General features: G+C 37.9%; 1 protein-coding gene across 1 annotated transcript in view; it reads right to left on the bottom strand.

The window, feature by feature from the left end:
• LOC133644067 (unconventional myosin-VIIa) overlaps window positions 1-25000 on the bottom strand; it is a 92870-nt gene that overhangs the window by 67426 nt on the left and 444 nt on the right. The window contains 11 exon segments of the mRNA XM_062038390.1: window positions 2277-2437; window positions 2499-2634; window positions 2705-2915; window positions 2981-3123; window positions 5021-5140; window positions 9178-9254; window positions 9314-9467; window positions 12108-12221; window positions 12278-12420; window positions 12481-12602; window positions 14774-14958. Coding sequence (XP_061894374.1) covers window positions 2277-2437; window positions 2499-2634; window positions 2705-2915; window positions 2981-3123; window positions 5021-5140; window positions 9178-9254; window positions 9314-9467; window positions 12108-12221; window positions 12278-12420; window positions 12481-12602; window positions 14774-14958 — 1566 coding nt within the window.

Raw genomic sequence — 25000 nt, 5'->3', positions numbered from 1 at the left:
CGTGGCACAGTGTCTAAGGTCCTAGTTTGAAGATAGATGGATGGATGGATGAAGTGTGTATGGCCTGTAGACCTGGCACAGTGTCTAAGGTCCTGGTTCGAAAATGGATGGATGGATGGATGGATGAAGTGTGTATGGCCTGTAGACGTGGCACAGTGTCTAAGGTCCTAGTTTGAAGATAGATGGATGGATGGATGGATGAAGTGTGTATGGCCTGCAGACCTGGCACAGTGTCTAAGGTCCTGGTTCGAAGATGGATGAATGAGTGAGATAGATGGATGGATGAATGAAGTGTGTATGGCCTGTAGACCTGGCACAGTGTCTAAGGTCCTAGTTCGAAAATGGATGGATGGATGAATGAATGAAGTGTGTATGGCCTGAAGACCTGGCACAGTGTCTATGGTCAAGGTTCGAAGTTTGATAGATGGATGGATGATGTGTGTATGGTCATGGTTCGAAGATGGATGGATGGATGGATGGATGGATGAAGTGTGTATGGCCCGTAGACCTGGCACAGTGTCTAAGGTCCTGGTTCAAAGATGGATGAATGAGTGAGATAAATGGATGGATGAATGAAGTGTGTATGGCCTGTAGACCTGGTACAGTGTCTATGGTCCTGGTTCGAAGATAGATGGATGGATGGATGATGTGTGTATGGCCTGTAGACCTGGCACAGTGTCTATGGTCCTGGTTCGAAGATAGATGGATGGATGGATGATGTGTGTATGGCCTGTAGACTACGCACAGTGTCTATGGTTCTGGTTCGAAGATGGATGAATGAGTGAGACAGATGGATGGATGGATGAATGAAGTGTGTATGGCCTGTAGACCACGCACAGTGTCTATGGTCCTTGTTCAAAGATGGATGAATGAGTGAGATAGATGGATGGATGGATGAAGTGTGTATGGCCTGTAGACTACGCACAGTGTCTATGGTCCTGGTTCGAAGATGGATGATGTGTGTATGGCCTGTAGACTTGGCACAGTGTCTATGGTCCTGGTTCGAAGATGGATGATGTGTGTATGGCCTGTAGACTTGGCACAGTGTCTATTGTCCTGGTTCGAAGATGGATGATGTGTATATGGCCTGTAGACTTGGCACAGTGTCTATGGTCCTGGTTCGAAGATGGATGATGTGTGTATGGCCTGTAGACCTGGCACAGTGTCTATGGTCATGGTTCGAAGATGGATGGATGGATGATGTGTGTATGGTCATGGTTTCGAAGATGGATGGATGAAGTGTGTATGGCCTATAGACCTGGCACAGTGTCTATGGTCCTGGTTCGAAGATAGATGGATGGATGGATGATGTGTGTATGGCCTGAAGACCTGGCACAGTGTCTATGGTCCTGGTTCGAAGATAGATGGATGGATGGATGATGTGTGTATGGCCTGAAGACCTGGCACAGTGTCTATGGTCCTGGTTCGAAGATAGATGGATGGATGGATGATGTGTGTATGGCCTGTAGACCTGGCACAGTGTCTATGGTCCTGGTTCGAAGATAGATGGATGGATGGATGATGTGTGTATGGCCTGAAGACCTGGCACAGTGTCTATGGTCATGGTTCGAAGATGGACGGATGGATGGATGGATGATGTGTGTATGGTCATGGTTCGAAGATGGATGGATGGATGGATGGATGGATGGATGGATGGATGGATGGACGGACGGACGGATGGATGGATGAAGTGTGTATGGCCTGTAGACCTGGCACAGTGTCTAAGGTCCTGGTTCGAAGATGGATGAATGAGTGAGACAGATGGATGGATGGATGAATGAAGTGTGTATGGCCTGTAGACCACGCACAGTGTCTATGGTCCTTGTTCAAAGATGGATGAATGAGTGAGATAGATGGATGGATGGATGAAGTGTGCATGGCCTGTAGACTACGCACAGTGTCTATGGTCCTGGTTCGAAGATGGATGATGTGTGTATGGCCTGTAGACTTGGCACAGTGTCTATGGTCCTGGTTTGAAGATGGATGATGTGTGTATGGCCTGTAGACCTGGCACAGTGTCTATGGTCATGGTTCGAAGATGGATGGATGGATGATGTGTGTATGGTCATGGTTTCGAAGATGGATGGATGAAGTGTGTATGGCCTATAGACCTGGCACAGTGTCTATGGTCCTGGTTCGAAGATGGATGATGTGTGTATGGCCTGTAGACCTGGCACAGTGTCCATGGTCATGGTTCAAAGATTGATGGATGGATGGATGGATGAAGTATGTGGCCCAGGTCTAAGGTCCTGGTGAGGGTGAGGTCAGGTACTCGCCCTCAGCGTGTTGTTGGCGCTGGTGACGACCATGCGAGGGTTCCCGCTGCTCTTGGTGGTCAGCTGGGCGTGAAAGACCTGCTTGAGGAGTTTGTTGGTGGAGGTGTCCACCAGCTGGATGAGATCGGCGCTGAGGGTGTCGCGGTTCTTCTCCAGGAAACCTTGAGGGCAGCAAGCAGCGCTGAGAAGCCGGTGGAAGCGTAAAGATGGAAGACCTCGTACCTTTGGAGTCGTAGTAGACCACGCCAGCAAAGTGATGGACTCCAAAGTGGCTCTCGTAGTCGTTCTTGGGGGAGACGTAGACGCTCCCCTTCCCGTGGACCTGGTTCATCTTCTGCAGCATGGTGGCGTCTGTGCCCTGAGGAGCCACACAAACCCAGGTCACACCTGCTCTGGCTGTGGACCGGGAGGAGGACCAGGACCGGGACCTTGGGGAAGTTGCTCTCCTCGTCGATGAGCGCCAGCATGTTGAGCGCCTTGTTGGCCAGCGCGTCCAGCGTGTCCTGGTTGTCCTTGTAGTCGATGACCTCCCACACGATGCTCTCCCGGGCGTACTCGTCCTGCTCCAGCTTGAAGACGTGCCTGACGAAGAACTGCTGCAGCTGCTCGTTGGCGTAGTTGATGCACAGCTGCTCGAAGCTGCTCACAGAGACCAGGATGGCATCGCAGAGAGAGAGAGAGAGAGAGCTTTGTGTCTCACTGACCTGTTTGTGCTGAAGTTCTCAAAGCCGAAGATGTCAAGGAGGCCGATGGACTGCCTGACCTCGCTGGAGTCCTCGGGGGCCGGCTTGTAAATGGCCGCATTGATCTTGTCCACCACCCAAATGAAAAGACGGCCGTAAATAGCCTGGGCAGACCATAAAGACAATTACTTGGTCACACAGAAGATATGTTTGGACCTTCACTGTCTGTGTTTGGATCTTCATCATCTTTGCACTCTGGATTTATGGAACTCACTTGTTTTCCTTTGGTCAACTCATTTTTTCCATGCTGACAATGCGATTGAATTTGAAATTTGAGCGCAAAATTGATGTGCTTAAAAATTCAGTTTGTCAAAATACAGTCTTTTAAAATGTAGTGTAAAGATTCAGTGTGAAGAAAATCAGTGTAAAACAATCAGTTTAAAAAAACAGCGTATAAATAGTTAGTGTAAAAAAATTGGGTAAAAAAATTCACTGTAAAAATATGTCAATGTAAAAAAAAAATCAGTGTATAAATATTTAGTCCAAATACAAGTGTATAAAAACTCAGTGTAGAGAAAATCAAAGCAGTGTAAGAAAATTCAATGAAAAAAAATAAATCTGTGTTAAAAAATCAGCATATAAACATTTACTCTAAAAAAATAGTGTATAAAAAATCAGATTAAAAATTAATTGTAAAAAAATCCGTATACAAATATTCAGTCTAAAAAAATAGTGTTTAAAACTCAGTGTAAAAAAATTCAGTGCAAAAGATCAAAAAATTAAAACATAATCAGTGTATAAATATTTAGTGTAAAAAACAATGTATAGAAACTTAGTGCAAAAAAATCAGTGCAGAAAAATTCGGTGTAAAAAAATGACTGTAAAAAAATTCAGTGTACAAATATTCAGTGTAAAAAAAAAAATTATATAAAATATATTAAAAATAGTGTGTAAAAAAATGTGTGTAAATGACTGATACAAAAATTTAGTGTACAAATAATCAGTGTAAAAAAAGTCTGTGTAAAAAAATCAGTATATAAATATTTTGTCAAGAAAATAGTGTATAAAAACTCAGTGTAAAGAAATTTAGTGCAAAAAAAAATTTGGAAAAAAAAAAGTGTAAAAACAGTGAGCATTCAGTGTAAAAAATAGTGTATAAAAATTAAAAAAAAAATCAGTGCAGAAAAATTCTGTGAAAAAGAAAATCAGCGTATAAATATTTTGTGTCAAAAATAGTGAATAAAAACTCAATGCAAAAAAATTCAAGTGTACAAATATTCAGTGTAAAAAAAAGTATATAAAATATTATATTAAAAATAGTGTATAAAAACAGTGCAGAAAAAATGACTGATACAAAAATTCAGTGTACAATTATTCAGTGTAAAAAAAATCAGTATATAAATATTTAGTCAAAAAAATAGTGTATAAAAAACTCAGTGGAAAAAAAATCAGTGGAAAAAAAATATTTGTAAAAGAAATCCGTGTAAAAACAGTGAGCGTTCAGTGTAAAAATAGTGTATAAAAGCTCAGTGCAAAAAAAAAAATCAGTGCAGAAAAATTTAGTGTAAAAAATCAGCGTTAAAAAAATCTATATAGAATTATTTAGTCAAAAAAATAGTGTACAAAAACTCAGTGTAAACAAATTCAGTGTAAAAAAAAAAGTCAGCGTAAAAACAGTGTAGATAAATTCAGTGGAAAAAAATCAGTGTATAAATTGGAAAATAGTGTGAGTACTTTTACTTTATTCTAGCTTTATCTGACAGTGGTTTTTACTTTAAAATATGCTAACATGTGACTTAAAAGATTGTCTGTCTAATTAAAGCTGCTACCATGGACACAGTTTGATGCTGGAACATCAAACTTATTTGACATAATTCATTAGTCGACCATCTTCACAGATGGTAGCTTCTGCTGCACCTTCATCTTCAGGAGACCAGACTGTGTGCACAATTCAACTATTTCCAGGCGTCTTTCTCACGTAAAACCAAAATGTGCTCCCCTGGCATGCAGCAACAGAAGACATAAAAAAAAAAGCACAATGGTGGCTCTGTGTGACGTTACTTTGACAAAGGCGTCCCTGCCGTCCACAGCCTGGGCCGAGGTCAGCACTTTGGTCACGCTCTCTCGGATGGTCATGAAGGAGCGCTGAGTCAGGCTCTTCTGCAGCACTTTCGGGTCCACCTGCGGGGCGAACACAGGAAGTGGTAACTCACACACCCGCGCTGTCAATCACAGCTGACACGGTGAGGCGTTCAAGTGCACTGTGTAAATCTGCGAAAAAGTTTTTTTCAGACAGCTTTTTTGATGGAGTTGGGCTACAAAAGAACCCAGTCAGGGACTAATTGTAGCATGCAGCTGGACTTGCGGGGTCACGACAGCGTGACGTGTTGTGCATTATCAATGGGGACATTTCACATTGCAACGGATACGGTACCGATTACCGCCAAATGGATAGCAACACCCCTTATGTCTTGCATGTCTGGAGGAATTGACAATGAATCATTTTTGAAGTCAGTACAAATGTTTGTGTACCTAATTATTATTAATAATAGATCATAAATGTACATTTAAAAGTGAGCAGATAATAATATTTTCTTTCTTACACTTCAGAGCACGGCTGTCAAGATGACAAACAGATACTGTATTGGTTTTTAAACATCTTATCATATTTATGTGTACAACATATGCAGTTTTTATTTTTCACATCTTATAATATTATGTGTAGAACATTTGTCAATCCAAACTGGCAAAACAAATGACAACAAATGAAAAGAACAAACACATTTAGCCACAAAGGGCTTCATTATTTTTTAGCCTGTTGCAGTCCACGTGAATAATGTCAAATGACATGGCAGGCCACTTTAAATAATGTAGCCAAACCACATAAAATGACATGACGGGTCGCTTCAATTGATGTAGCGGGCCTCATAATATGATGTACTGGGCCCCTTTTAAATAATGTGACGGACTACATAAAATGATGTGGTGGCCCACATAATATGATGTAGCGGGCCACTTTTAAATAATGTGGCGAGCCACATAATATGATGTGGCGGGCCCTTTAAATATTGTGACGGCCAACATAAAATGAGGTGGCGGCCACATAATATGATGTGGCCGGCCATATCAAATAATGTGGTTGGCCACTTTAAATGAGGTAGCGGGCCAAGTTAAATGATATGGCGGGCCATTTTAAATGATGTGGCAGACCACGTGAAATTATGTGGCGGGCCACGTGAAATGATGTGGTTGGCTACTTATGATGATGTGGCGGGCCACTTATGATGATGTGGGGGGCTACTTATGATGATGTGGCGGGCCACTTATGATGATGTGGCGGGCCACTTATGATGTGGCGGGCCACGTAAGATGATGTGGCGGGCCACGTAAAATGGTGTGGCGGGCCACGTTAAAATGGTGGTGGGCAAAAGTGATGTGGCAGGCCACATAAAATTATGTTGCGGGCCACGTAAGATGGTGTGGCAGGCAAAAGTGATGTGGCGGACCACGTGAAATGATGTGGCAGACCACATGAAATGATGTGGCGGGCCACGTAAAATGACGTGGCGGGCCACTTATGATGATGTGGCAGGCCACTTATGATGATGTGGCGGGCCACGTAAGATGATGTGGCGGGCCACGTAAGATGATGTGGCGGGCCACGTAAGATGATGTGGCGGGCCACGTAAGATGATGTAGCGGGCCACGTAAAATGGTGTGGGGGGCCACTTATGATGATGTGGCGGGCCACTTATGATGATGTGGCGGGCCACGTAAGATGATGTGGCGGGCCACGTAAAATGGTGGTGGGCAAAAGTGATGTGGCAGGCCACATAAAATGATGTAGCGGCCCACGTAAGATGGTGTGGCAGGCAAAAGTGATGTGGCGGGCCACGTGAAATGATGTGGCGGGCCACGTGAAATGATGTGGGGGGCCACATAAAATGATGTGGGGGGGCCACGTAAAATGATGTGGCGGGCCACTTATGATGATGTGGTGGGCCACTTATGATGATGTGGTGGGCCACTTATGATGATGTGGTGGGCCACGTAAGATGATGTGGCGGGCCACGTAAAATGGTGTGGGGGGCCACTTATGATGATGTGGCGGGCCACTTATGATGATGTGGCGGGCCACGTAAGATGATGTGGCGGGCCACTTATGATGATGTGGCGGGCCACGTAAGATGATGTGGCGGGCCACTTATGATGATGTGGCGGGCCACGTAAGATGATGTGGCGGGCCACGTAAGATGATGTGGCGGGCCACGTAAGATGATGTGGCGGGCCACGTAAGATCATGTGGCGGGCCACGTAAGATCATGTGGCGGGCCACGTAAGATGGTGTAGCGGGCCACATTAAAATGGTGGCGGGCAAAAGTGATGTGGCAGGCCACCTAAGATGATGTGGCGGCCCACCTAAGATGATGTGGCGGCCCACCTAAGATGATGTGGCGGCCCACCTAAGATGATGTGGCGGCCCACCTAAGATGATGTGGCGGCCCACCTAAGATGATGTGGCGGCCCACGTAAAATGGTGTGGCGGGACACTTAAAATGGTGGCAGGCAAAAGTGATGTGACGAACCACGTGAAATGATGTGGCGGACCACGTGAAATGATGTGGCGGACCACATTAAAATGGTGGCGGGCAAAAGTGATGTGGCGGCCATGTAAAATAAAGTGGCAGACCATGTAAAATAAAGTGGCAGGTCATGTAAAATAAAGTGGCGGGCCATGTAAAATAAAGTGGCGGGCTACATAAAATGCAGTGGTGCATAAAACAGTGTAGTGAACCACTTCAAATGAAATGGCGTGACATTTTCAAGTATGCATTCATTTCATTTTGTCCCAGGTGTGTTGCCGTAGTCTTTGCCATGAAGTTCAACTTTTGTATCGATGAAATATAAAGTGGTTGAAAAAACAATGGAGCAACAAACATCCATCCCTTCTTCTTTTAGAAGAACTAGGATGCCATCTACTGTGCAGACTTGTAGCTACATCTGTTGCTTTAGTTTTTTTCAATTTGTCGCACTTTTATTATTTTGAAATTTTTACTTTTTATTCGACCCCTTTTACCGTATTGCTTTTGCACTATCTTGTTTAGCTCATTCATTCTTTATGTTCTTTGTTTGTTTTTTTTGCTCTATGCATTTATTTTTTACCTGTAAAGCACTTTGGTTCAATTAAAAAATTGTTGTAAATGTGCTATATAAATAAAGTTGACTTGACATGACAGCTGTTTGACTGTAACATTTTTCCTTAACAAATTCAAAAAGTATTGAAATCGCCATAAAAAAATCGCTAATGCTAATCAGTAGCATGTATATGGCATAGCCAATGCAAATTAGCATCGAGCTAGCACATGTTGAAACGTGGGGCCTTGCTTTCTATCAGGCACGCTTGCTTTGTCGGCATGGAAAGTGACATTACTTAGAGGCATTGCGCTACGAGCAAGCTTGTTTGCCCGCCAAGTGTTTGAGCCGTTCAACAAAAGGTATCAAAATATGGCACCAATTGATTTTATGCGAAGAGGTGGTTGTGAGGAAACATTTGTAGTTACTGATTATACTTAGGGATGTCCGATAATGGCTTTTTGCCGATATCCGATATTGTCCAACTCTTTAATTACCGATACCGATACATCAACCGATACCGATATCAACCGATATATGCAGTCGTGGAATTAACACATTATTATGCCTAATTTGGACAACCATGTATGGTGAAGATAAGGTACTTTTTTTAAAAAATTATAAAATAAGATAACTAAATTAAAAACATTTTCTTGAATAAAAAAGAAAGTAAAACAATATAAAAACAGTTACATAGAAACTAGTAATGAATGAAAATGAGTAAAATTAACTGTTAAAGGTTAGTACTATTAGTGGACCAGCAGCACGCACAATCATGTGTGCTTACGGACTGTATCCCTTGCAGACTGTATTGATATATATTGATATATAATGTAGGAACCAGAATATTGATAACAGAAAGAAATGGGGGGAGGGAGGTTTTTTGGGTTGGTGCACTAATTGTAAGTGTATCTTGTGTTTTTTATGTTGATTTAATAAAAAAATTTAAAAAAACAAAAATAATTAAAAAAAAAAAACGATACAGATAATAAAAAAACCGATACCGATAATTTCCGATATTACATTTTAACGCATTTATCGGCCATCCCTAATTATACTTGGCGACAAAAGAGAGCGGACTTCACCTCCAACAGTTGGCCGGCCATGTTGAAGTGCGAGGAGGCGAGGACGTCGCATCCCTCCAGGTTGTTGACGATGGTTCCTGAGGAGCAAGTCCGTCAGAGGTCTCGCAGGACACGCCTGGCAAATCCACGCACTCACCCTCGAAGCTGACGTTGCCAAAGTGCAGGATGGCAGCCAGCAGCTTGCAGATCTCCCAGGTGTCGTTCTCCGTGAACATGAGGATCTTCAGAGCCGAGCGGAAGTGAGCGTACTCCTTCACGTCGTCACGGCCTTCACAGCTGGTGCACTTGCCCTGGTTGGACACACACTTTGTGTTGGTTCACACCCCGACATTAACTCCGCAAGGAGTCCAGCACGGACCTTCATTTGTGTCTGAATTTTGTTTGTTTTTTTTACACCAAATTCATGCACTACATTGTTTTCATTTGAATTTCTTGAACTGATTTTTTTTTTTACATCAAATTATGCTGACAACTTTATTGAATAAAAATGTGTGTGTTTAAAAATGCAGTTTGTTCAAATCCATCCATCTTCTACTGCTTGTCCCTTTCAGGGTGGCGGGGGTGCTGGAGCCTACCCCAGCTGCATTCAGTGTTTTAAAATGTGATGTCAAAAAAAATCATTGTATAAAAACTCAGTGTAGAAAAATTGAGTGCAGGGATTTGACTGAAGCAATCGATCAGGTGGAAGAACCAGCCAATGAGGTGCGTCAGTCTTAGTGGGTCTTGACTTTTTAAGCAACAAAAATCCCTGCACTCAATTTTCTTTTACACTAAATGTTTTACACTGAATTTTTTTAACAATGGATTTTTTAACTGAATTTTTTACACTGTTTTTTCATAAACTGATTTTTTTTTTGCATTGAATTATATTACACCAATTTTTTCTGCAAATAATTTTTTACACTGATTTTTTAAACCAAATTTTTCTGCACTGAATTATTTTTACATTCAATTTTTATTCTCTGAATTTTTTCTACAACAAATTTTTTACACTGATTTTTTGAACACTGATCATTAAAGACGATGGATGGATGGATGGATGGATGGATAAAGACTGAATTTTTAAATACTGATTTATTTATTTTTACACAGAATGTTTTACACCAAATTTTTTTGCACTGGATTTTTTTTACAAATAATTTATTGTACACTAAATTTTTCTGTCCTGAATTTCTTTTACCCAATTTTTTTTTTTTTTTACAATGATTTTGTTTCGAATGCATTTTTTACATTGATTTTTTCTCCACATTGAAGTTTTTTTAAACTAAATTTTTTACACTAATTGCTTTTTACTCTGAATTTTTCCACACCAAATTTTGACATAATTTTTCTGCATGGAATTATTTTTACACCAATTTTTTTACACTCATTTTTAACACTGTTTTTGTAAATACTGATTTATTTTTTACAACAAATTTGTATGCACTGAATTATTTTTACACATAATTTATTATACACTGAACTTTTCTGCACATATTTTTTTACACAGTTTTTTTTTTTACATTGAATTTTTTGAAACTACTTTTTCTTAACTAATTGCTTTTTACACTGAATTTTTATACAATGTTTTTTTTCCCACCTAATTTTTATTCCACCAAATTTTAACTTAATTTTTTTGCATTTAATTATTTTTCCACTAAATTTTTCTGCACTCAATTTTCTTTTACACTAAATGTTTTACACTGAATTTTTTTAACACTGGATTTTTTTAACAGAATGTTTTACATTGTTTTTTAATAAACTGATTTTTTTTTGTATTGAATTATTTTACACCAATTTTTTCTGCAAATAATTGTTTACACTGATTTTTTAAACCACATTTTTCTGCACTGAATTATTTTTACATTCAATTTTTATTCTCAGAATTTTTTTTACAACACATTTTTTACACTGATTTTTTAAACACTGATCATTAAAGACTGAATTTTTAAATACTGATTTTTTTTTTACACAGAATGTTTTACACCAAATTTTTTTGCACTGGATTTTTTTTTACAAATAATTTATTGTACACTGAATTTTTATGTCATGAATTTTTCTGCATATAATTTCTTTTACCCAATTTTTTTTTTTTTTTACAATGATTTTGTTTCGAATGCATTTTTTACATTGATTTTTTCTCCACATTGAAGTTTTTTTAAACTAAATTTTTTTACACTAATTGCTTTTTACTCTGACTTTTTCCACACCAAATTTTAACATAACTTTTCTGCATGGAATTATTTTTACACCAATTTTTTTACACTCATTTTTAACACTGTTTTTGTAAATACTGATTTATTTTTTACAACAAATTTGTATGCACTGAATTATTTTTACACATAATTTATTATACACTGAACTTTTCTGCACATAATTTTTTTTACACTGTTTTTTTTTACATTGAATTTTTTGAAACTACTTTTTATTAACTAATTGCTTTTTACACTGAATTTTTATACAATGTTTTTTTTTCCCACCTAATTTTTATTCCACCAAATTTTAACTTAATTTTTTTGCATTTAATTATTTTTCCACTAAATTTTTCTGCACTTAATTTTTTTTACACACAATTTATTGTACACTGAATTTTTCTGCACATCATTTTTTTACAGTTTTTTTTTTTACATAGAATTTTTTTAAAGTACTTTTTATTAACTAATTGCTTTTTATGCTGAATTTTTATACAATGCTTTTTTTTCCACCTAATTTTTATTCCACCAAATTTTAACTGAATTTTTTTGCATTGAATTATTTTTCCACTAAATTTTTCTCTTTTTTTTTTTTTTACATAGAATTTGTATACAAGGATTTTTTTTTTTTACACTCTATTTTTACAAACTGAATTTGTAACCAAACAAAGTTGTAGTCAATGAAATTGTCAGCATAATTTGATGTAAAAAAATTACGATGACATAAATTCAAAAAATCTTTCGACCTTAGGGCAGTACCATGGTCAGATAGTTGTACTGGGCGGCGGTCCCGAGCGACAGGATCTTCTTCTGCTCTGCCGACATCCCCATCAGCATGTAGTAGAAGATGTGGTAGTTTCTCTCCTCAGGCGCCTGCGTGTGAGCGAGTGTTAGACAACATGGCAGCCAAGGCCTCACCTGTCCCCCACCTGCCGACAAACTCTGGACTTCTCCAGCAGGTACTGCTCGATGCGAGCCCCCTCGATGGCGCCCCCTTTGGTGAAGTTGATATCGATGTACTTCCCGAAGCGGCTGGAGTTGTCGTTGCGTATGGTTTTGGCGTTCCCAAAAGCTGAGAGGTCAACAGGCGTCAGGAGAGGACAGGAAGCAAGAAGAACTTTTGGAGCTCTACCTTCTAAGATGGGGTTGGCCTCCAGGATCTGCTGCTCGATCCAGGAGTGTTGACCGCTCACCGCCGCCAGGAACTGCAGCATCAGCTTGGTGCTCTCCGTTTTGCCTGCTCCCGACTCGCCACTGGAGAGGAAGACGTCAAAATAAAAGCCAGAGAGCGGCACATAAAGTAAGACGTCAAAATAAAAGCCAGAGCGCGGCACATAAAGGCAGACGTCAAAATAAAAGCCAGAGAGCGGCACATAGAGGAAGAAGTCAAAATAAAAGCCAGAGAGCGACACATAGAGGAAGACGTCAAAATAAAAGCCAGAGAGCAGCACATAAAGGAAGAAGTAAAATTAAAAGCCAGATAGCGGCACATAGAGGAAGACGTCAAAATAAAAGCCAGAGAGCGGCACATAAAGGAAGAAGTCAAAATAAAAGCCAGAGAGTGGCACATAGAGGAAGGAGTCAAATTAAAAGCCAAAGAGCGGCACATAAAGGAAGAAGTCAAATTAAAAGCCAAAGAGCGGCACATAAAGGAAGAAGTCAAATTAAAAGCCAGAGAGCGGCACATAAAGGGAGACGTCAAAATAAATGCCAGAGAGCGGCACAATAAGGAAGACGTCAAAATAAAAGCCAGAGAGCGGCACATAAAGGCAGACGTCAAAATAAAAGCCAGAGAGCGGCACATAGAGGAAGAAGTCAAAATAAAAGCCAGAGCGCGGCACATAAAGGAAGAAGTCAAAATAAAAGCCAGAGAGCGGCACATAAAGGCAGACGTCAAAATAAAAGCCAGAGAGCGGCACATAAAGGCAGACGTCAAAATAAAAGCCAGAGAGTGGCACATAGAGGAAGAAGTCAAAATAAAAGCCAGAGAGCGGCACAATAAGGAAGACGTCAAAATAAAAGCCAGAGAGCGGCACATAAAGGCAGACGTCAAAATAAAAGCCAGAGAGCGGCACATAGAGGAAGAAGTCAAAATAAAAGCCAGAGAGCGACACAGAGGAAGACGTCAAAATAAAAGCCAGAGAGCGGCACAAAGAGGAAGAAGTCAAAATAAAAGCCAGAGAGCGGCACATGAAGGCAGACGTCAAAATAAAAGCCAGAGAGTGGCACATAAAGGAAGAAGTCAAAATAAAAGCCAGAGAGCGGCACATAGAGGAAGACGTCAAAATAAAAGCCAGATAGCGGCACATAGAGGAAGACGTCAAAATAAAAGCCAGATAGCGGCACATAGAGGAAGACGTCAAAATAAAAGCCAGATAGCGGAACATAGAGGAAGACGTCAAAATAAAAGCCAGAGAGCGGCACATAAGGGAAGAAGTCAAATTAAAAGCCAGATAGCGGCACATAGAGGAAGACGTCAAATTAAAAGCCAAAGAGTGGCACATAAAGGAAGAAGTCAAATTAAAAGCCAAAGAGTGGCACATAAAGGAAGAAGTCAAATTAAAAGCCATAGAGCGGCACATAAAGGGAGACGTCAAAATAAAAGCCAGAAAGCAGCACATAGAGGAAGACGTCAAAATAAAAGCCAGAAAGGAAGACGTCAAAATAAATGCTGGAGAGCGGCACAATAAGGAAGACGTCAAAATAAATGCCAGAGTGCGGCACAATAAGGAAGACGTCAAAATAAAAGCCAGAGAGCGGCACATAAAGGAAGACGTCAAAATAAAAGCCAGAGAGCGGCACATAAAGGAAGACGTCAAAATAAAAGCCAGAGAGCGGCACATAAAGGAAGACGTCAAAATAAAAGCCAGAGCGCGGCACTTAAAGGAAGACGTCAAAATAAAAGCCAGAAAGCGGCACATAAAGGAAGACGTCAAAATAAAAGCCAGAGAGCGGCACATAAAGGAAGACGTCAAAATAAAAGCCAGAGAGCGGCACATAAAGGAAGACGTCAAAATAAAAGCCAGAGAGCGGCACATAAAGGAAGACGTCAAAATAAAAGCCAGAGAGCGGCACATAAAGGAAGACGTCAAAATAAAAGCCAGAGAGCGGCACATACAGGAAGACGTCAAAATAAAAGCCAAAGAGCGGCACTAAAGGAAGATGTCAAAATAAAAGCAAAAACCGACTGGCAAACGAACAGCCAATCGGCTCTCATCGTTTACTTAAAAGAGCCGTTCAAATTATTATTAGTTTGAATTGTTGTTGGGGGAAACAGCATTAGATGTATTTTTGACAACTCTTGCCAATTGTTCGTGTCTGATAACCAACAGACGAGTTTTTTTGTTTTTTTAAAGAGCCGTTTAAAAGACTCGATTCGTTCGCGAAGGTCCCATCCCCAGTTCTGACAGCCACAGGGGCATCACCTGATGATGCAGCACTGATTCCTGCGGTTGCGGCGCATTTTGAAGAAGCAGCTGTCGGCGATGGCGAAGACGTGCGGCGGCAGCTCGCCCAGTCGCCGGTCCGTGTACATGTGCACGTGCTCGGCCGTGTAGAGCGGCAGCAGCTGGTAGGGGTTGACCGCCACCAGGATGGAGCCTGTGAACGTCTGCAAAGACACAGGTGGTTACCTTATTGTCCAATGTGCTTGAAAAAGTCATTTAATACTATGTACTTTCTTGTTAAACAGCGGGGGGTGTCCAAACTACTGAATTTTTTTAACACTGGATTTTTTTAACAGAATGTTTTACACTGTTTTTTCATAAACTGATTTTTTTTTGCATTGAATTATTTTACACCAATTTTTTCTGCAAATAAATGTTTACACTGATTTTTTAAACCAAATTTTTCTGCACTGAATTATTTTTACATTCAATTTTTATTCTCTGAATTTTTTTTACAACAAATTTTTTACACTGATTTTTTGAACACTGATCATTAAAGACGATGGATGGATGGATGAATAAAGACTGAATTTTTAAATACTGATTTATTTTTTTTTACACAATGTTTTACACCAAATTTTTTTGCACTGAATTTTTTTTACAAATAATTTATTGTACACTGAATTTTTCTGTCCTGAATTTCTTTTACCCAATTTTTTTTTTTTTTTACAATGATTTTGTTTCGAATGCATTTTTTACATTGATTTTTTCTCCACATTGAAGTTTTTTTAAACTAAATTTTTTACACTAATTGCTTTTTACTCTGAATTTTTCAACACCAAATTTTAACATAATTTTTCTGCATGGAATTATTTTTTTACACTCATATTCAACACTGTTTTTGTAAATACTGATTCATTTTTTACAACAAATTTGTATGCACTGAATTATTTTTACACATAATTTATTATACACTGAACTTTTCTGCACATAATTTTTTTACACTGTTTTTTTTTTTACATTGAATTTTTTGAAACTACTTTTTATTAACTAATTGCTTTTTAGAGATCGGCACATAAAGGGAGACGTCAAAATAAAAGCCAGAAAGCAGCACATAGAGGAAGACGTCAAAATAAAAGCCAGAAAGGAAGACGTCAAAATAAAAGCCAGAGAGCGGCACATAAAGAAAGACGTCAAAATAAAAGCCAGAGAGCGGCACATAAAGGAAGACGTCAAAATAAAAGCCAGAGAGCGGCACAATAAGGAAGACGTCAAAATAAATGCCAGAAAGCGGCACAGAGGAAGACGTCAAAATAAAAGCCAGAGAGCGGCACATAAGGGAAGACGTCAAAATAAAAGCCAGAGAGCGGCACTTAAAGGAAGACGTCAAAATAAAAGCCAGAGAGCGGTACATAAAGGAAGACGTCAAAATAAAAGCCAAAGAGCGGCACTAAAGGAAGACGTCAAAATAAAAGCAAAAACCGGCTGGCAAACGAACAGCCAATCGGCTCTCATCGTTTACTTAAAAGAGCCGTTCAAATTATTATTAGTTTAAATTGTTGTTGGGGGAAACAGCATTTGATGTATTTTTGACAACTCCTGCCAATTGTCCAAACTACCGGGGGCCGAGTGTGGCCCGCCGGCATCTTCAGTCTGGCCCGCAAGCTGTTATGAGTTTTAGGAGGCGATCCCAAAAAAGGGACAAGCGGTAGAAAATGGATGGATGGAGGGTGTTTCCAAATGAATTTCAAATAAATGAAACAATGTAAGGTAATCGCCATCTTGTGGACAGCGTGAGTAAATCAGGTCAGTAACCATGAACTGTGTGTTTAAGTGTGAGAAGCACAGCATTTATTTATATGACCCAATCCAAACAACCTTCCCTACTAACACAAAAAGTCAACAGACATGGTCACACATAACTCACTGAACTTTGTGGATATCATTAAAAAAAATAATGTCCCAGCACCATACAAAAAATAAAAATGACACCCATCTAAATCCATTACAGTTAGAGATGTCCGATAATATCGGCATGCCGATATTATCGGCCGATACATGCGTTAAAATGTAATATCGGAAATTATCGGTATCGGTTTTTTATTATCGGTATAGTTTTTTTTTGTTTTTGTTTTTTATTTGTTTTTTTAGTTTTTTTTTAATCAAATCAACATAAAAAACACAAGATACACTTACAATTAGTGCACCAACCCAAAAAACCTCCCTCCCCCATTTACACTCATTCACACAAAAGGGTTGTTTCTTTCTGTTATTAATATTCTGCTTCCTACATTATATATCAATATATATCAATACAGTCTGCAAGGGATACAGTCCGTAAGCACACATGATTGTGCGTGCTGCTGGTCCACTAATAATACTAACCTTTAACAGTTAATTGTATTAATTTTCATTCATTACTAGTTTCTATGTAACTGTTTTTATATTGTTGTACTTTCTTTTTTATTCAAGAAAATGTTTTTAATTTATTTATCTTATTTTACAATTTTTTTTAAAAAGTACCTTATCTTCACCATACTTGGTTGTCCAAATTAGGCATAATAATGTGTTAATTCCACGACTGCATATATCGGTTGATATCGGTATCGGTTGATATCGGTATCGGTAATTAAAGAGTTGGACAATATCGGAATATCGGATATCGGCAAAAAGCCATTATTACAGTGCATGATGGGAAAAATGCAAAATGCAAAACACACTTATCCATGTTTGGCACGTCATGTTAGCATTCAAGCAGTAAATGGGCAGTGTTGGCGGTCCGTGAGTTTATCAAAGTGGTTTTATGATCATTTTTTATCTAAAACTGTAAAACTCACCGTGGGAGGTTTTAAAGGCCTACTGAAAGCCACTACTAGCGACCACGCAGTCTGATAGTTTATATATCAATGATGAAATCTTAACATTGCAACACATGCCAATACGGCCGGGTTAACTTATAAAGTGACATTTTAAATTTCCCGCTAAACTTCCGGTTGAAAACGTCTATGTATGATGACGTATGCGCGTGACGTCAATCGTTGAAACGGAAGTATTCGGACACCATTGAATCAAATACAAAAAAGCTCTGTTTTCATCGCAAAATTCCACAGTATTCTGGACATCTGTGTTGGTGAATCTTTTGCAATTTGTTTAATGAACAATGAAGACTGCAAAGAAGAAAGTTGTAGGTGGGATCGGTGTATTAGCGGCTAGCTGCAGCAACACAACCAGGAGGACTTTGACTTGGATAGCAGACGCGCTATCCGACGCTAGCCGCCGACCGCACGGATGATCGGGTGAAGTCCTTCGTCGCTCCGTCGATCGCTGGAACGCAGGTGAGCACGGGTGTTGATGAGCAGATGAGGGCTGGCTGGCGTAGGTGGATAGCTAATGTTTTTAGCATTCTCTGTGAGGTCCCGTTGCTAAGTTAGCTTCAATGGCGTCGTTAGCAACAGCATTGTTAAGCGCCGATGTATTGTTGTGGAGATAAAAGTCACTGTGAATGTCCATTTCGCGTTCTCGACTCTCATTTTCAAGAGGATATAGTATCCCAGGTGGTTTAAAGTACAAATCCGTGATCCACAATAGAAAAAGGAGAGAGTGTGGAATCCAATGAGCCAGCTTGTACCTAAGTTACGGTCAGAGCGAAAAAAGATGTGTCCTGCACTGCACTCTAGTCCTTCACTCTCACGTTCCTCATCCACAAATCTTTCATCCTGGCTCAAATTAATGGGGTAATCGTCGCTTTCTCGGTCCGACTCGCTCTCGCTGCTGGTGTAAACAATGGGGAAATGTGAGGAGCCTTTCAACCTGTGACGTCACGCTACTTCCGGTACAGGCAAGGCTTTTTTTTATCAGCGACCAAAAGTTGCGAACTTTATCGTCGATGTTCTATACTAAATCCTTTCAGCAAAAATATGGCAATATCGCGAAATGATCAAGTATGACACATAGAATGGATCTGCTATCCCCGTTTAAATAAAAAAATTTCATTTCAGTAGGCCTTTAAAGTGGTTTATCGTTGCATCCCTAATACAGGGCGAGTATCGCCGATACTGATACGATACCTTGACTAATTGAATAATTTAGTTAATTCGCCTTCAGTTAGTTGATATACGAATACTTAAACAGGGAAAATGTTTTATCTAAATAATGTTTTATGCAACAATTTAAAACAAAATATTGTTATAAAATGTACTTTAAATATTTATAATTGTTATCCAATTATTAATATTATATTAAGACAAATCTATATATATATATTTCTAAATAAATAAAGATTAGAATTTTTTTATCTACCCCGTGGTGGTCTTCAAACAAGCATTATATCAGTCAGTGTGTATTGTTGTACTGTCTGAATAACACTAGTGCAGGGGTCACCAACGCGGTGCCCGCGGGCACCAGGTAGCCCGTAAGGACCAGATGAGTAGCCTGCTGGCCTGTTCTAAAAATAGCTCAAATAGCAGCACTTACCAGTGAGCTGCCTCTATTTTTTAAATTGTATTTACTTACTAGCAAGCTGGTCTCACTTTGCCCGACATTTTTAATTCTAAGAGAGACAAAACTCAAATAGAATTTGAAAATACAAGAAAATATTTTAAAGACTTGGTCTTCACTTGTTTAAATAAATTCATTATTTTTTTACTTTGCTTCTTATAACTTTCAGAAAGACAATTTTAGAGAAAAAATACAACCTTAAAAATTATTTTATTGATTTTTAAACACATATACCTTTTTACCTTTTAAATTCCTTCCTCTTCTTTCCTGACAATTTAAATCACTGTTCAAGTAAAAAAAAATGTTTATTGTAAAGAATAATAAATACATTTTAATTTAATTCTTCATTTTAGCTTCTGTTATTTCTACGAAGACTATTTGTGAAATATTTCTTCAAACTTATTATGATTAAAATTCAAAAAAAATATTTTGGCAAATCTAGAAAATCTGTAGAATCAAATTTAAATCTTATTTTAGAGTCTTTTGAATTTAAAAAAAAAAATTTGTTCTGGAAAATCTAGAAGAAATAATGATTTGTCTTTGTTAGAAATATAGCTTGGTCCAATTTGTTATATATTCTAACAAAGTGCAGATTGGATTTTAACTTATTTAAAACATGTCATCAAAATTCTAAAATTAATCTTAATCAGGAAAAATGACTAATGATGTTCCATAAATTATTTTTTTAATTTTTTCAAAAAGATTCGAATTAGCTAGTTTTTGTCTTCTTTTTTTTCCGGTTGAATTTTGAATTTTAAAGAGTCGAAATTGAAGATAAACTATGTTTCAAAATGTAATTATCATTTTTTTTGTGTTTTCTCCTCTTTTAAACTGTTCAATTAAGTGTAAATATCATTAATTATTAATAATAACATAGAGTTAAAGGTAAATTGAGCAAATTGGCTATTTCTGGCAATTTATTTAAGTGTGTATCAAACTGGTAGCCCTTCGCATTAATCACTACCCAAGAAGTAGCTCTTGCTTTCAAAAAGGTTGGTGACCCCTGCACTAGTGGCTGCAAGGCGCCCACTAGTGGTGAGTGGAGGGAAAGGAAAAGTGAAGTTGCAGACGCACACGTTTTTTTGGGGTTTTTTTTACACGCTGCATGGACACACAAATCTTACTCGGCAGAAGTGTCGCAAGAGTCAACGCGTAAAAAGATCAGGGTTCCTGCTTCTCACACACACAGACAGACAGACAGACAGACAGACAGACAGACAGACAGACAGACACACAGACAGACAGACAGACAGACAGACAGACAGAGATATGGACAACCAGATATTTTTTACACGCGCACATATTGAAATACGGGCACACCAATTAAAACACGCACACACAGACCTGATTACACACATACACACCTATAGACATACGGACATAAAATGTAATTTACATACACACAGATTGAGATACGGAATAGTTTTTTTGGTTGTTTTTTTTTTACACAGACACAAATTAAAAAGCGCACACACAGATCTGACAACACACACACACACAGAGATTGATATGGACAGACAGATGTTTTTAAATAATTTTTTTCTACACCCGCACAAACCAAAATATGGACACAAGTTAAAACACGCACAAATGGATCTAATTACACACACACACACACACACACACACCGTTTGAGATACAGACGGATTAAAAATGATAATAATAATAATTTACACACGCATCAATTGACATACGGATTTTTTTTGTTTTGTATTTTTTATTACACACGCACAAATCGAAATACAGACACAAATTAAAACCCGCACACATGGATCTTATTACACACACACACAGATTGATACGGACAGACAGATTTTTTTTTACACACGCACAAACCAAAATATGGACACACGTTAAAATATGCACAAATGGATCTAATTACACGCACACACACACACCGTTTGAGATACGGACAGATTAAAAACTTTTTTTTAAATTTACACACACACACACACACACACACACACACACACACACACACACACACACACACACAGATTGATACAGACACAGATTTTTTTAAATAATTTTTTACACGCGCACAAACCAAAATATGGACACAAGTTAAAACACGCACAAATGGATCTAATTATACACACACACACACACACAGTTTGAGATACGAACAGATTTTTAAAAAAACAACAATTTAATTTACACACACACACACACACCGATTGACATACGGATTTAACTTTTTTTGTAATTTTTTTTTTTTTTACACACGCACAAATCGAAATACAGACACAAATTAAAACCAGCACATATGGATCTTATTACACACACACACACACACACACACACACACACACACACACACACACACACACACACACACACACACACACACACACACACACACACACACACACACACACACACACACACACACACACACACACACACACACACACACACAGATTGATATGGACAGACAGATTTTTTTAAATAATTTTTTTTTACACGCGCAAATCGAAATACAGACACAAATTAAAACCAGCACATATGGATCTTATTACACACACACACACACACACACACACACACACACACACACACACACACACACACACACACACACACACACACACACACACACACACACACACACACACACAGATTGATATGGACAGACAGATTTTTTTAAATAATTTTTTTTTACACGCGCACAAACCAAAATATGGACACAAGTTAAAACACGCACAAATGGATCTAATTACACACAAACACACACACGCATACAAACACACACAGATACCGTTTGAGATAGGACAGATTTAAAAAAAAAATTTTAAATTCATACACACATTTATACACAAAAAATAAAATTTCTGGATCAATTTTTATTTGTTTTTAATTTTATTAAATTTTTTTTTTTTTTACACACGCACAAATCGAAATACAGACCTAAATTAAAACCCGCAGACACGGATCTGATTACACACACACACACACACAGATTGATATGGACAGACAGATTTTATTTTTTTATTTTTTTTTTGTACACGCGCAAAAACCAAAATATGGACAAGTTAAAACACGCACAAATTGCTCTAATTACACACACACTGTTTGAGATATGGACAGATTTAAAAAAATAAAAAATAAAAATTTACAAACACACACACACAGATTGAGATACGACCGGATACAAAAAAAATAATAATTTACATACATACATTTACATTTTTATTTTATTTTATTTTTTAAAACACGCACAACTCGAAATACAGACACAAATTAAAGCGCGCACACACTGATTTGACCACACACACACACGCGCACACAAAAATTACACATTCACACACACACACACCGATTGAGATACGGACAGATTTTTACTTTTATACACACGCACAAACCGAAATACGGACACAAGTTAAAACACACACACAGATTGAGAAATGGACTGACAGATTTTATTTTATTTTTTTATTTTTTTTACACACACACAAATCGAAATACGGACACAAGTTAAAACCCGCACACAGAGATCTGATTACACACACACACACACACACACACACACACACACACAAACACACACACACACACACACACACGCACACACACGCACACACACTGCGATACCAACAAAAATATTTTTTTTTGTCTTTACACACACCAAAAATGGAAATACGGAAGATCCTTTATATGTCTAGAGCAGGGGTCACCAACCTTTTTGAAAGCAAGAGCTACTTCTTGGGTAGTGATTAATGCGAAGGGCTACCAGTTTGATACACGCTTAAATAAATTGCCAGAAATAGCCAATTTGCTCAATTTACCTTTAACTCTATGTTATTATTAATAATTAATGATATTTACACTTAATTGAACGGTTTAAAAGAGGACAAAACACGAAAAAAATGACAATTAAATTTTGAAACATAGTTTATCTTCAATTTCGACTCTTTAAAATTCAAAATTCAACCGAAAAAAAGAAGAGAAAAACTAGCTAATTCGAATCTTTTTGAAAAAAATTTAAAAAAGAATTTATGGAACATCATTAGTCATTTTTCCTGATTAAGATTAATTTTAGAATTTTGATGACATGTTTTAAATAGGTTAAAATCCAATCTGCACTTTGTTAGATTATATAACAAATTGGACGAAGCTATATTTCTAACAAAGACAAATCATTATTTCTTCTAGATTTTCCAGAACAAAAATTTTAAAAGAAATTCAAAAGACTTTGAAATAAGATTTAAATTTGATTCTACAGATTTTCTAAATTTGCCAGAATAATTTTTTTGAATTTTAATCATAATAAGTTTGAAGAAATATTTCACAAATATTCTTCGTCAAAAAAACAGAAGCTAAAATGAATAATTAAATTAAAATGTATTTATTATTCTTTACAATAAAAAAAATAAATTTACTTGAACATTGATTTAAATTGTCAGGAAATAAGAGGAAGGAATTTAAAAGGTAAAAAGGTATATGTGTTTAAAAATCCTAAAACCATTTTTAAGGTTGTATTTTTTCTCTAAAATTGTCTTTCTGAAAGTTATAAGAAGCAAAGTAAAATAATTCATGAATTTATTTAAACAAGTGAAGACCAAGTCTTTAAAATATTTTCTTGGATTTTCAAATTCTATTTGAGTTTTGTCTCTCTTAGAATTAAAAATGTCGGGCAAAGCGAGACCAGCTTGCTAGTAAATAAATACAATTTAAAATATAGAGGCAGCTCACTGGTCAGTGCTGCTATTTGAGCTATTTTTAGAACAGGCCAGCGGGCTACTCATCTGGTCCTTACGGGCTACCTGGTGCCCGCGGGCACCGCGTTGGTGACCCCTGGTCTAGATGGCTCTGCAAGTTTTTTAGTGAATCGGGTTGCAGACGCACATATTGAGCAAATAGTTTTGCTCCAATGACACTTCCAAACATGTCCTGTAGAAAATGTTGTGTTGTTGTTAGCTAACAGTAGCTAGCTACGAAGCTAATAAAGAAAATATTCAGTTTTGGTGCAGATCCAGGTAAAGGTACAGATTAGAGATGTCCGATAATATCGGTCTGCCGATATTATCGGCCGATAAATGCGTTAAAATGTAGTATCGGAAATTATCGTTTTTTTTATTATCAGTATCGTTTTTTTTTGTTTTTTTAAAAATTAAATCCACATAAAAAACACAAGATACACTTACAATTAGTGCACCAACCCAAAAAACCTCCCTCCCCCATTTACACTCATTCACACAAAAGGGTTGTTCCTTTCTGTTATTAATATTCTGCTTCCTACATTATATATCAATATATATCAATACAGTCTGCAAGGGATACAGTCCGTAAGCACACATGATTGTGCGTGCTGCTGCTCCACTAATAATACTAACCTTTAACAGTTAATTTGACAAATTTTCATTAATTACTAGTTTCTATGTAACTGTTTTTATATTGTTTTACTTTCTTTTTTATTCAAGAAAATGCTTTTAATTTATTTATCTTATTTGATTCCTTTTTTTAAAAAGTACCTTATCTTCACCATACCTGGTTGTCCAAATTAGGCATAATAATGTGTTAATTCCACGACTGTATATATCGGTATCGGTTGATATCGGTATCGGTAATTAAAGAGTTGGACAATATCGGCATATCGGATATCGGCAAAAAGCCATTATCGGACATCCCTAGTACAGATTGTTGTATTTGTCTGTGTTTTTAAGGCTCCTTCATATGTTTACAATCACACACGCACTAAACATTCCCCTTTCTCGGCAAAAACTGGTCGCCGGTCTCCATGGAGACAGCTGATAAAGGGGGGGGGGGTCA

Source organism: Entelurus aequoreus, linkage group LG27 (assembly GCF_033978785.1).
Source record: "Entelurus aequoreus isolate RoL-2023_Sb linkage group LG27, RoL_Eaeq_v1.1, whole genome shotgun sequence".
Taxonomy (NCBI): Eukaryota; Metazoa; Chordata; class Actinopteri; order Syngnathiformes; family Syngnathidae; genus Entelurus; species Entelurus aequoreus.
The sequence above is the reverse complement of the archived record's forward strand: the minus strand, read 5'-3'. Positions and strand labels throughout refer to the sequence as shown.